Source organism: Dipodomys ordii, unplaced genomic scaffold (assembly GCF_000151885.1).
Source record: "Dipodomys ordii isolate 6190 unplaced genomic scaffold, Dord_2.0 Scaffold125, whole genome shotgun sequence".
Taxonomy (NCBI): Eukaryota; Metazoa; Chordata; class Mammalia; order Rodentia; family Heteromyidae; genus Dipodomys; species Dipodomys ordii.
Genome location: NW_012267341.1, coordinates 1,239,994 through 1,253,292, shown reverse-complemented (window position 1 = coordinate 1,253,292; position 13,299 = coordinate 1,239,994). Strand labels below are relative to the sequence as shown.

At 48.7% G+C, this 13,299-nt stretch overlaps 1 protein-coding gene across 1 annotated transcript in view; it reads right to left on the bottom strand.

Moving 5' to 3' along the window:
- Positions 1–13,299, bottom strand: part of Lrp4 (low density lipoprotein receptor-related protein 4) — a 69,976-nt gene that overhangs the window by 30,235 nt on the left and 26,442 nt on the right. Inside the window, exons 3-15 of the mRNA XM_013029962.1 lie at positions 10,720–10,866; positions 8,431–8,547; positions 8,067–8,180; positions 7,678–7,794; positions 6,959–7,087; positions 6,624–6,743; positions 5,888–6,013; positions 5,242–5,367; positions 4,914–5,048; positions 4,409–4,534; positions 3,689–3,919; positions 1,859–2,015; positions 105–322 (exon numbers count right to left, since the gene is read on the bottom strand). Of these exons, the coding sequence (XP_012885416.1) occupies positions 105–322; positions 1,859–2,015; positions 3,689–3,919; positions 4,409–4,534; positions 4,914–5,048; positions 5,242–5,367; positions 5,888–6,013; positions 6,624–6,743; positions 6,959–7,087; positions 7,678–7,794; positions 8,067–8,180; positions 8,431–8,547; positions 10,720–10,866 (1,863 nt within the window). The remainder of the gene's footprint in view (positions 1–104; positions 323–1,858; positions 2,016–3,688; positions 3,920–4,408; positions 4,535–4,913; positions 5,049–5,241; positions 5,368–5,887; positions 6,014–6,623; positions 6,744–6,958; positions 7,088–7,677; positions 7,795–8,066; positions 8,181–8,430; positions 8,548–10,719; positions 10,867–13,299) is intronic.

Sequence of the window (13,299 nt, the reverse complement as noted above, 5' to 3'; positions counted from 1 at the left end):
CCCAGACCTGGCAGCTGCACAAATGTCACCCTCTGCCAAGGCTCCTATGGGCAGGAATGGGGAAGGAGGATGAAAGATGAAGGAGAGAGGAGAAAGGGCCTCACCCTGGCTAATGACAGCCTTGCGGTGACTCCCATCCAGATTGGCCCTCTCAATGACGTGGTGCTTAGCATCTACCCAGTACATGCGACGCCCCGCGTAGTCAATGGTAAGGCCATTGGGCCAGAAGAGATGGGTATCTGCAATGATGTGCCGTCCAGAGCCATCCATGCTAGAAGCCTCAATGCGAGGGGTGTTGCCCCAGTCTGTCCAATAAATGGTTCTAGGAAGAAAGAAAATGAATTCACTGGCAGTGATGGATGGGTAGTAGCCAGGATACTCATCCAGGAGACTCCAACTGCTTGTCCAAAGTGTTGGATTTTTTTAAATCTTTATTTATTTTAAACAACTTCCTTTTTTGGGGCGGGGCAGGGGGCAATGCTGGAGATTAAGCCAAGGACCTCGTGCTGGCCAAGCATTCCACCACTGAGCTATATTAATAGCCTTAAGAAGTATTTTCAAGCTGGGTGCTGGTGGCTCACGGGTCTAATCTGAGATCTGAGGATTGTTTCGAAGCCAGCCCTGTCAGGAAAGTCTGTGAAGCTCTTATCTCCAATAAACTACTCAGAAAAAAACAGAAGTGGTGTAATGGCTCAAGTAGAGCTCTAGCCTTGAGCCAAAGAAGCTCAGAGACAGTGCCTAGACCCTGAGTTCAAGTTGTTAATGGTCCTAGAGCTTGAACTCAGGGCTTAGGCACTGTCCCTGAACATTTTTACCCAAAGCTGATGCTCTAACACTTGAGCCACAGCTCTACTTGAGGCTCTTTTGGTTTTTTTGTTTTGTTTTGTTTTGTTTTGTTTTTTGGTGCTTGGTCCAGGGCTTGAATTTAGCTTGGGTGTTGTGCCTGGGCATTTTTTGTTTGTTTGTTTTTTTGGGTCCGGTCATGGGGCCTGAACTCTGGGCCTGGGCGCTGTCCCTCAGCTCTTCAGCTCAAGGCTAGCGCTCTACCACTTGAGCCACAGCGCCACCTCCGGCTTTTTTCTTTTTGCTTATGTGGTGCTGAGGAATCGAACCCAGGGCCTCTGGCATGCAAGGCATGCACTCTACCACTGAGCCACCTTCCCAGCCCAACTTGAGGCTTTTTTGGTAGTTAATTGGAGATAAGAATTTCACAGACTTTCCTGCCAGAGCTGGTTTTGCACTGTGACCCCCAGATCTCAGCCTCCTGAATAGCTAGGATTGCAGGCATAAACCCCTGGTACCCAGCTGTGTGTTTGTTTTTAACTCACCAGTTAGAAATGAGTAAAGGGAGCCGGGTGAGGGTGGTTCATGCCTGTAATCCTAGCTACTCGGGAGGCTGAGAGTTGAGGATCACAGTTCAGAGCCAGCCCGGGCAGGAAAGTACACGAAACTCTTTATCTCCAATAAACCACCAGAAAAACCGGATGTGACACTGTGGCCAAGTGGTAGAGCCCTAGCCTTAAGCTGAAGAGCTGAGGGACAGCCCCTAAGCTCAGAGTTCAAGCCCCACAAGAAAGAAGGAAAAGAAAGAAAAAGAAAGAAAGGAAGGAAGGAAGGAAGGAAGGAAAGAGAGAAAACAAAGAAAGCAAGCAAAGAAAGAAAGGAGTAAAGGGAACATAAATATTAATTTGTTTAAGGAACAGGACCAGTTGCTCCATAGCCAGGAGCATCAGCGTACAGAGACCACCTTGTTAAACACCACACTCTGAGAATGGCATGATAAAATTTAGCCCAGGTAACTGGGCTCTATCCTCACACAATGCAAGAAGACTTAGGAACCGAGACATAACGTACTCACCCCTCCATGGGGTGCAGCGCAATGGCCCGGGGCTTCTCCAGGTTCTGCCACAGCAGTACCTTCCGGTGGGCCCCATCCAGGTTGGCCACCTCAATCCTGGATGTCCCGGAGTCAGTCCAGTAGAGTTTGTCATGGACCCAATCCACAGCCAGGCCTCCTGGGAAGAAGAGACCGGGAAGAAATTCAGAGATTTGGCCTGGGCTCCTCTCTTTCTTAGTAACCAGAAGCAAACTCCTACAGGGAACAGTTTCTGGAGCCAGCCATTCTTGTAACTACTTTAATTCATATATTAATTCATTTTACAGTCACAACTCTTGCGAGGTAGGTCCTATAACTTCCATGAAGGTGAGGAAACTGAGGCACAGAGAGGTCTAAACAACTCTCTGGGGAGTGTGCATTCCCTCCTCATAGCCAACCACACCCCACTTCCGGAACCTACCCAGGCCTCCCCATGGCACTATGGTCGGCAGATTTTCACCTAAGGTTTTGTAGGGGCATTTCAGAAGTTCTAAAAGCTTTTGAGGAAATTAGGCTGAATGCCAAATACTTTTTCTTTCCCTTTTATTTTGAGGATGGAACCCAGGGCCTCATGTGGCAGGCAAATACTTTACCACAGAGCTACACCCCTAATCCTCGCTACCAAATTCTAACCCACTTCACCTGTTTGTAGACTAGCTTGAGAACGCTAAATTAGCTATTGTAGGGTGGTTTTTTTGTTTGTGTTTTTTTGTTGTTTTTTTTTTTGGGGGGGGGTCCGGTCGTGGGGCCTGAACTCTGGGCCTGGGTGCTGTCCCTCAGCTCTTCAGCTTAGGGCTAGTGCTCTACCACTTGAGCCACAGTGCCACATCCGGCTTTTTTTCTTTTTTGCTTATGTGGTGCTGAGGAATCGAACCCAGGGGCTTATGCATGCAAGGCAAGTGCTCTACCACTGAGCCACCTTCCCAGCCCCAGGGTGTTTTTTTTTTTAACTCTAAAATATTTTAATATTTACCTGGGTCAATTAGAATATACTTCATATTAAGTAACAGACAGAGCTAAGCTCAGATGTAAACTAGATGCTAAGGCTGGTAGACAATTGTTACTTTCATCCATTAATCTGATTCTCTTATGACATTTACCAAATGTTTACCTGAACCCATACAAATAATGTATGAACCAGGAAACCAGTGGCTCTTACCTGTAATCCTAGCTACTCAGGAGGCTGAGATTGGAGAATTGTGGTTGAAACCAGCCTGGGCAAGAATGTCCATGAGACTCTCTATCTCCAATTAACCACCAAAAAACTGGACATGGTTCTGTGGCTCAAGTATTGGAGTGCTAGCCTTGAGCACAAAAGCTCAGGGACAGGGCCCAGGCCCTAAGTTCAAGCCCAAGATCGGGGGAGAAGTGGGGGAAAAGTATATGTATATGAACAGATGTCTTTTCTTTCTCTTCTTTTTTTTTTTTTTTGGGGGGGGGAGGGGTTTGAATTCAAGAGCCTAGGTACGGTCCCTGAGTTTTTGAGCTCAAAGCTAGTGCTCTACCACTTTGAGCACAGCTGTATTTCCAGTTTTCTAGTGGCCCCAATTGGAGGCAAGAATCTCAAGGACTTTCCTGCCCAGACTGGCTTTGAACCCACGATCCTCAGTTCTCAGTCTGAGTAGCTAGGATTAGAGGGGTGAGCCACCTCTAAACATCTGGCTCACATGTTTTCTATATCAGAGTTCCACCCAAGATCTCACTGGTAGAAAAGAGACAGTGAATAAGTTTCATAAATACTGGCCTGTCTCTTCCTTCCATCACTGCTTTTCAGCATGGCCCTGATCATCCCCACAGCACCTCGTTCCCTACCTGGGCTCTCTAGTCCAGTAGACACAACCTCCTCCACATTGCTGCCGTTGAGGTTGGCACGGAGGATGCGGTCCAGGGTGACATCAGACCAGAAGACCAGCTCGCGCCGGTGGTGAAAGTCCAGGGCAATGGCATTCTCCAGGTTGTTCAGCAGCAGGGTGTACTCAGAGCGGTGCGGTAGCACCTGCCGGATGTCGATTCGATTGGCAAACAGAAGCACAAGTTCAGGCCCTAGGATAAGGCATAGAAATGTGACCCCATTGAGCTGCAGAGCTGCCGGATTCCCATCAGCATGTCCCCCTAGATCTTCAGCTGATAGCTAGGGCTCCTTCACCACCTGGGCATGCCCCAGGCTGCCAGCCATTCCCACCAGAAGAGAGGAAATCTCGTCTACTCCACCCCAGGATAATTTTTGCTTCTTTTTCTTTTTAATCATTATGGTTTTGAATGAGTATCTATTTGTAGTATGAAGGGATTTCATGGTGATATTTCTATACCTGCACATAGTATACTTGACCAAAAATCCACCTCCTAATCTAGTCCATTCCTCCTCTCCTTTCTCCCTTTTTCAAACAGTACCTTTACTTAGGGACAAGAAAAACTATTTGTTTTACTATGTCAGACATTCTGTTTCTCTCTCAACAAATCCCTGAGCTCTAAAGCACATGGCGTTCTTCTACTCAGTCGTTGGCCCACACAGCCAGGTGCCAACTCCCTTACCTAGAGCTTTACAGCTGCGCCGGTCAGGTCGTAATTCATAGCCTGTTTCACACCAACACTGGAAGGCTCCTTCACTGTTGGTGCAGCCCTGGCTGCAGTACCCCTCCTCAGCACATTCGTTCACATCTGCAAACATCAGGTAGAGTCAGGAGGTCTCTTCTAGTCATCTTCCCCTCACACCTAACTCCCAGTCTAACTAGCTGCCTTCCTGGCTGCATCCTCAGCCAGGATTTAGTGGAGAGGTTATGTAATAATTGCTTGAGGGCTCGGCAGTCGTAGACATAGGCTAGAATCCCGCCTTGGCTACTCTTTAGCTGTGTGACCTCTGGCAAGTTACTTAACCTCTCAGAGCTTCAGTTCCTCCTATCTGTCAAATGCGAGGAATGATCCTTCTAAGAGTTATTGCACTAATAAAACGAGGTCACGGGCATCAGATGTCTGGAAACCCAGCTGTCTCGGTGTTGTCCCTGCCTAGCATCCTGCTCCAAAGTAGGCCCCAGCTCACCTTGGCATGTGCGCCCATCCTCAGTGAGTCGGTAGCCCGTGTGGCAGGTACACTGCACTGCCCCCCGAACCATCTGGCACTTCTGGGCACAGCCGCCGTTGTTAACACTACAGTTTTCTTCACCCGTCCGAGGCCCTATGCCAGCCAAACCAGATTTGGGAGTTAAGCCCAGAATCCACCCCCAGACATGCCAACTTGGCATTTCACCTGGACCACGAAGAACAGCTCCCAAAAGTTGCAAGAGTCCCTGGGAAGAATTCCCTTTGAACCGAATGGGTGGGGCTCAGCCACAAATCATGGGCCAGATCTGACCACTGGGGACACTCACGGCAGTTCTGGTGTGGGCTTTCGTCACTGTTGTCACCACAGTCATTGACCCCGTTGCACAGCTTCCTCTGCCCAATGCAACGCCCGTTCCAACACAGGAATTGGTCAGAGGCACACTGGGGGCTTCCTAGAAAGAGAAAGGAAAGTCAAGTCACCACAGGGCAAAGCTTGGGTCCACAAGAAAGGGGAACCTGTCATTTTCTACGGTGAGCTGGAAACAGATGAGACAAAAGGTGGGAGGGTTGGGAGTATGTAAGGCAGGAAACATCTCAGACAAGAATGGCTAACTGTCTGCTCATTTTCTTCCCTTTACACCACAGTGCATGAGGGATTAAGAGGGAATTTAAAAGGTATGCCAACATGCCAAGTACCACGTGGCATGAGGATACTTCTTCCTCAGTATGCCAGCGAGAGCAGCCACTGATTCTCACAGCCCTGACCGGCCCTGTGTTCTAGACTGTAAGGATGCAGGTCAATGATGCACCTGGATTTAACCCTGGGGCTTGGGTAGGGCAGAAATTATTCAGGCCATGGGAAAGATAGTAATGAAATATCACTTCCATCTAATTGAGAAAATAGCAGTGATTCCCTCTTCTTCCTCGTCTCCCTTATAGGTGAGTATTCTGGGACACCCCGGGAAACTCCACCTGTGTTCTCGCAGTTCTCTTCATCGCTGTTGTCTGCACAGTCATCCTCCCCATCACAGCGCCAGGACAGGCGGACACAGCGGCCTGACTGACAGCGGAACTGTTCAGCTGTGCACATTGAGGTGGCTGGGCAAAGCAAAGGCCGAATGGAAAAGTTAGCCCCACTTCAGGCTGAAACTCCACCCTGCCACTCAAAGCCAGACTTCGGATCAGTACCCAGGTCATTCTTCTTTTCTTCTTTTTGTTTTTGCCGTAATAGGGTTTGAATTCAGGGCTTTTGTGCCTGCTAGGCAGGCAGTCTTCCACTTGAAATAAATCTCCAGCCCTTAGATCATTCTTTTTGACACCAGTGTCAGCTGATCTACCTGGCATCTTTGTGTGAGTCAGAAAAAAAGGTACCCTTTTCTCAAGACCTTTTCCTGTCACCTATTGGAAAACTGCCAGGCTGTGTATATAAATGTAACATCTACTGGGGGCTAGGAATGTGGCTTGCCTAGTATGCATGAGGCCCTGGGTTTGATTCCTCAGTACCATGTTAAAAAATAAAAGTAACTTAAAAAAAAATGATGTTATGCAATTGGTATCCCTTTGAGCAGAATACAACCTACACACACTATGCCTGGCAGTTTTATCCAATAGATCTTCAAGGTTATTGATAGTGGCCTATTTGGCTCCATAGCTCCTCCCTGGAGTCTGCGCCTTTACTTCCTGCCTTTGGTGCTATTCCCCTACTTACTGCAGTTGCGCTCATCAGACTGGTCATCACAGTCTGCATCTCCATCGCAGCGCCAGCCTGCATTGATGCACAGGCCACTGTCACACATGAACTCCCCAGAGCGGCAGGGCTGGTGGGAGGCTGAGGAAACAAAAGTCTTCTGTCTCTCGCCAGTCTGTGCACAGAGAGCCCCAGAAAGATCTAGCTCCCGCCCCCACCCCTTCACCCCCCCTACCCCCAGCTCTTCCTAAGAGAGACTAGGAATCCTGAAACTCCCCCCCCCAGTGCCTGCCCCAGTTGGCACCTGTGCCTTGCCAGCCTGACTGCCCCTCCTCCCAGCTGGCCAGAGCACTCACAGCAGTCAGACTCGTCCGACCAGTCTCCACAGTCATCATCACCATCACAGTGGTAGATGTCAAGGATACAGCGGCCATAGGCACACTGGAACTCCTCCAGGTTGCAGGGGGGAGCAGGCACTGCAGAGGCTGGAAGGGAGGCAGAGGCAGGGAAGGCCAACACTCAGGCCTGACTCCTCTAAGGGCCCCAAACCTTCAGGCCAGTGGCTTCCTTGAGAGAGTTGTAAATGGGATTCATGTGGGACAGCCTCCGATCAATCACAGGTAGATAATCAATTCTCCCCACCTGGGGCTCCAGTTCCCACCCTGGCTCAGCCCAGCAGCCTCTTTTTTTGTTTGTTTCATCCTAGAGCTTGATCTCAAGGTCTGGGTGCTGTCCCTGAGTTTTTTTGTTCAAGGCTAGCAATTGCTACCACTTGAGCTACAGCTCTACTTTTAGCATTTTTTGGGGTGGGGAGGGGATAGTTAAGTGTACATAAGAGGCTAAGTGAGTTTCCTGCCCCAGTTGGCTTTGAACCTTGATCCTCAGATCTCAGCCTCATGAGTGGCTAGGATTACAGGTCTGAGCCACTGGTGCCAGACTTCCAACAATTGTGTTTAGGCCATGCTTCTGCAGTTTTCAGCAGTGAAGACTCACTCCTCAGCCTGGTCCTTATCTGAGGAGATGGAGCCCACCATCCTCCCCTCAATCCAGCAGACGAAGATCTGGGGACACTCACGACAGCTTTCCTCATCTGAGCCATCTTTGCAGTCCGTGTCACCATCACAGTACCAGTGCTCAGCAATGCAGCTCCCATCACGGCAGCGGAATTCTTTGTCTGAGCACTTGCGCATGTCTAGAAGGGTGCAATGAGACAACCAACCATAATGAGAGAGCCCCATGGGAACCCCTCTTAACCATCTTCCCTGACTCCTAGTCTCCCGGGTCCTTGGAACCAGAGAATTCTTGGTGGGCCTGGACTGTTCTGCCCTCTAGTCTTCCTCCAGATGTTCCAGATCCCCTGGGGCCAGTTCAAGACTGGGCAGTGTTGGACCAGGGCTGCTGTCTCCTTCCAGGGGCCAGCCCCACACCAGGCTCCTACCTTCCTCCCCCTCAGGTACCACTCACCACACTGCTCATCGCTGTTGTCCCCACAGTCATTGTCGCCGTCACAGTGCCACAAGCTCCGGATACAGTAGCCATTCTGGCAGGGGAACTCATCTTCCTCACACTCTCGGGGGGCTGTGGACACAGAGCAGACAGGCTGTGGTAGGCAGAGGGCCCAGTGCCTACAAGCCCCACACAAAGTCTTCCTGAGCAGTCAAGTTGCTCTCTAGGACTCTGCAGGGGATTGGCTTAACTGACCAAGAGAGGAGGTAAAAGGATAGGACGATATCTAAAAATCTGCACGGGTTCAGAGTATCACATTCTGATGGGAAATCACCAACAAAGCTTGAGTGAGGGTGTCTGTCTGGGCCCTGCCAACACTCACGACAGTCCTGTTCATCGGAGTCATCCTCACAGTCGTTGTCCCCATCGCACACCCAGGAGCGGCGGATGCACTTGCCATTGTCACAGTGAAAATCCAGAGGGGAACAGGTGGGCAGCACTGAGCCCAAGAGAAGAAGGGAAAAGTGGATCTGTCAGACAAGCTACAGTGAGCCAGAAATCCTTTCCTAGTATGCCAGTTCCCAAACCCTCAACCAACCTGCCCCCATCTGTCTTGTAGGCCTTCCTCATGGACTCCTATGCCTGCCTCCAGCAGATGGAGGTGATAAGCAGAAACTACAGCTAAGCTGGGCACTGGTGGCTCTTCTCTATCACTTGAGAGGCTGAGATTGGGAGGATCATGGTTTGAGGCCAGTCGGTGGGCAGAAAAGTTCACAAGACCCCCTTCTCAATCCATAGCTGGGCACGGTGGCACGTGTGTGTGTCATCCCAAGCTATGTGGGTTCCTGAGACTGTGAAGATCAAAATTCATAGCCAGTCCAGCTAGAACCGAACACAAGAGTCCATTTAAATGAAGGGAAGCTGGATATGGTGTTATGCACCTGTGATCCTAGCAATGGAAAGCCTAAAGTAGGCAGACAGGGCAAAAGTGCTCACCTGGGTGGGAAAGTGAGACCCTATCTGAAAAATAACCCGCAAAAGTAGAGCTGGAGGTGTGGCACAAGTAGTAGAGTGTCAGCTGAGGAAGTATAAGTTTAAACCCCAGAATTGCCAAAAAATGAAGGAAAAAAGGAGTGAAAAACAGAATACAAAGAAAAAGAAAACTTTAGCTAGAAACAAGAAGTAGAAGGGAATCATGCCAGGGATCCACAGGGCAATGGAAAACCAACTCAGAGAATTCCACGTCACAAAGAAAGCAATAAGAAAAACATGGGCAAGAGAAAGAAGTGTCTTTTTTTTTCTTTCCTTTTATTCAATGATGATTGACACATCTGGGCTCAATTTCCAGTTCTAGAGCTCATTACTCATCACACTGAGCAAGTCATTTACCTCCTCTGAGTGATAGTCTCTTTGACTATACAATGTGGGTAATTACACTCCACTCATAGAGGTCTTTTGAGATAATGCGTATGAAAGTGCTACATGTAAGTGAAGCATTTATCATTATCACAATTAGCTGAACCAGTTAGGGTTAATCAAGTCTAGGTTGTGGCTTCTTTCTCATTAGACTAATTATCATCATCAGGTGAAGATACTTCAGGTCAGAGACTGTAGCCCTAAACTCAGGCAATGGCATAGGAATGATATATTATTCAAGACAAGACAGTCTGGCCCATCCTCACATCTTATTACAGTAGGGAAGAGGGAAATTTAAGTTTTGGGTTTTGTTTGTTTCTTTCGTGGTGATGGTCCAAGAGCCTGAACTCAGGACCTAAGCACTAGTTGTCCTTGGGCTTTTTTGCTCAAAGTTAGTCTCTGCCACTTGAGTCATAGCTCTGTTTCTAGTTTTTGTTTAAATATATATATATATATATATATATATAATTTTATTGTTATTGTTAAGTTGTTGAGCAAAAAATGCTAAAGAATACTGCCCAGCCCCTAAGTTCAAGCCCCAGAACCAACACCAAACCAAAAATTTTAAAAGAAAAAGAAAAAACAAATCTGTGATTATATAAATCAATATAAGAAACATGAAAATAATTCCATCTAAGTATAATATATGAATTTCAAGATGCACAAAATGGCAATACATATAATGTAAACATTTTCATATAAACAGAGATCTTTAAAGGAGACTACTCTATGGTTTTCAGGGTATTTTCTTCCATACTGGTTCAAAGTTTGTCTTATTGGACATATAGCATGACCCATCTAATGGAAATATAGGTGGAGCTGGGCACCAGTGACTCACGCTTATAATCCTAGCTACTCAGGAGGCTGAGATCTAAGGATTGCAGTTCAAAGCCAGCCCAGGCAGGAAAGTCCATGAGACTCTTATCTCCAATCAATCCCCAGAACACTGGAAGTGGTGCTATGGCTCAAGTGGTAGAGCACTAGCCTTGTGCTGAAGAGCTAAGAGACAGTGCCCAGGTCCAGAGTTCAAACCCTATGACTGATCGAGAGAGACAGAGACAGAGACAGAGAGAGATACAGATGGTTTGAGGCACACATACTGGGAGAAACCATGTCTTTATCAATACCTGTCATCCTTGAAAGAGTACAACTCTCTGAGTCTAGTATATGTATAGAACACTCCATCAGCCTTGTGTTGACCCCAATCCTATGTCCCTCTTCTATCACCTCCCACCATGGCTGCCATGGTACTTACTACATCCATCTTCATCACTGTGGTCCCCACAGTCATTATCTCCATCACATTGCCACTGGGCAGGGATGCAGGTACACTCGCCAAGGGCACTCACTGCACAAGTGAAATGGCTCCGACCACAAGCACACTCAGGGCTGCTGGCTAGGCCTGGGCAGAGGAAAAAGGAACCAATGAGTAGTCAACTCCCACTCAACCAAAGCCCATACCAGGGCAAGGAGCTGTTGCAAACAACACTGTCACCCAGGGAGCCACGTGACACTGCAAGAATGTGATGATGCCTTCTCACTGCCTCCTAGGTAGAAATAGTCTAAAAGATACCCTCAGTTTTTGCTCACTGGCAGTCCAGGTACCCCCATCGTGACAGAAATTTTTTACACAAGCTTGGAGAAAAATGATGGCAGAGGGGGAGATAGAGGGGAGATGCTGACAGGTCTCCCTATGTTTCTCTCCAAAACTAGGTTAAGATGTGGATGCTCCTGTCTCTTATCTTTACCTATCCAGGAAAGACAAGAAATAGTGGATTAAAATGCTGTGGCCAGCTGGGTGCTGGTGACTCACACCCAGTCCTAGCTACTCAGGAGGTTGAGATCTGAGGATTGTGGTATGAAGCCAGCCCAAGCAGGAAAGTCCTTGAGACTCTTATCTCCAATTGGGACCATTAGAAAACTGGAAGTAGAGCTGGGGCTCAAAGTGGTAGAGTGCTAGCCTTGAGCAGAAAAGCTCAGGGACAGCACCCATGCCTTGTGTTCAAGCTCCATGACCGACAAAGAAAAAAAAATGCTGAAGCCTCTTAGGGTTAAGGAATCCACATGGGGGCTACAAGCTGGAAGCGACTGGGACACCTCAAGGCAGAATAAATGGGCCCAGCTAGGGCCTTCCTGTGGGACAGGACACAGCTTAGAGGAAGGCTGGCAGACAGCCCCTCCCCCAGCTTCAGCAGCGCGCAGCTGGGCTTCCCTATTGAGCATCAAGCTATCTGCCTGGCCAAGTCCCATGACCGGCTGCTGTGCCCCCTCCCCAGCATGCCCAGCAGGATGCCCTGTGGATAGCGTGTGAATGGCTCAGTGCCCCAGCTCCAGCCTCAGCTGGAACAAAGGGTTCTGCCAGGGTCACTCTCCCATTCATCTAACCCGCTGGGCTGCTGCAGCTGGGGGAAAGAGAGGGCCAGGCTCAAGGCTCATCTCTCCCCCTAGCTTCCTTGTCCCCTCAGCTGAGCCCTACCCTCAGGCTGGGCTGCACCAGGAAAGGAGTTAGTTCTAAATTGCCACCCTTCTTCCTTTCCTGTTACCTGGCCCAGCTCTCCCCTTAACCATTCATCCTTGCCTTCCATCAGAATGAATGCAAGGAGGGAAGCCCACACCTCTAAGGGTAAGTGTGATGAGCATAAGGCAGAGCTTCTTGACCAGTGATGGATTGATTGATGGGTGGGTGGATGGATGGATGATAGACTTCTTTCTTAGAAGAGGCACCAAAGACCCAGCTGTGCCAGCTCCTTTCCTTTCTAGACTGTTTCTGGAACTCTGAAAAGGGTTGAGAGTGTCTCTCAGACCCTGGATGACAAGAGCCTGAGGAACCCTGGCTCGGCTCGCCCCTTTAGGGACCCATGCCAGATTCAACAGCAAAGCAGTTTATGCCGTGAGTATCCATAATACACAGACCCTCTTGCTATGGAGGCTGAGAAAAAGGGTAAAGCTAAATCAGTTGGTCTCAGCTGGGGATGATTTTGCCTTTTAGCAGCAGTTAGCAGTGTCTAGTGGCATTCTGGTTGTCATGAGTGGTAGTGCTGCTGGCAACTAGTGGGCAGAAGTCAGGGATGCTGCTAGACATTCTACAGTGCATAGGACAGCCTCTCCTTCCCCACCTTTATCCCCTCAATTAGCTGGCTGGAAATGTCAAGAGAGCTGAGAAACATTTAGCCACACACAGCAAGGAGTGAAGATGTGTCTGAGGGAAATTTCAGCTAAAAGGCAACTTAGAGCCAGTCTCATACTTGTAATCCTAGCTACTCAAGAGGCTGAGATCTAAGGCTCGTGACTTAAAGCCAGCTAGAGCAGAAAGTGGGACTCTTATCTCCAATTAATCACTAGACAAACTAGAAGTGGAGTTGTGGCTCAAAGTGTTAGAGCATTAACCTTGAGCAAAGATACTTGGACAGCACCCAGGCCCTGAGTTGAAGGCCCAGGACTGGCACAAAAAGAAAAGAAAAGAAAAGAAAAAGGCAATTTGGAGATGGTGTAGGTAGCTCACATCTATAATGCCGACTACTCAGGAGGCTTAGATCTGAGGATCTCTAACCAGCAAAAAGCTGGAAGTGTAAGTGTTGCTCAAGTAGAGCTCCAGCATGAGCCAAAAAGCCAGCAAGAGAGGGAGGCCCAGGGTGCCAGCACCAAAACAAAAAACCAAGGGGCTGGGAAGGTGGCTCAGTGGTAGAGTGCTTGCCTTGCATGCATGAAGCCCTGGGTTTGATTCCTCAGCACCACATAAGCAGAAAAAGCCAGCAGTGTCAATCTGGCTTGAGCACTAGCCTTGAGCTGAAGAGCTGAGGGACAGCGCCCAGGCCCAGAGTTCAGGCCCCATGAC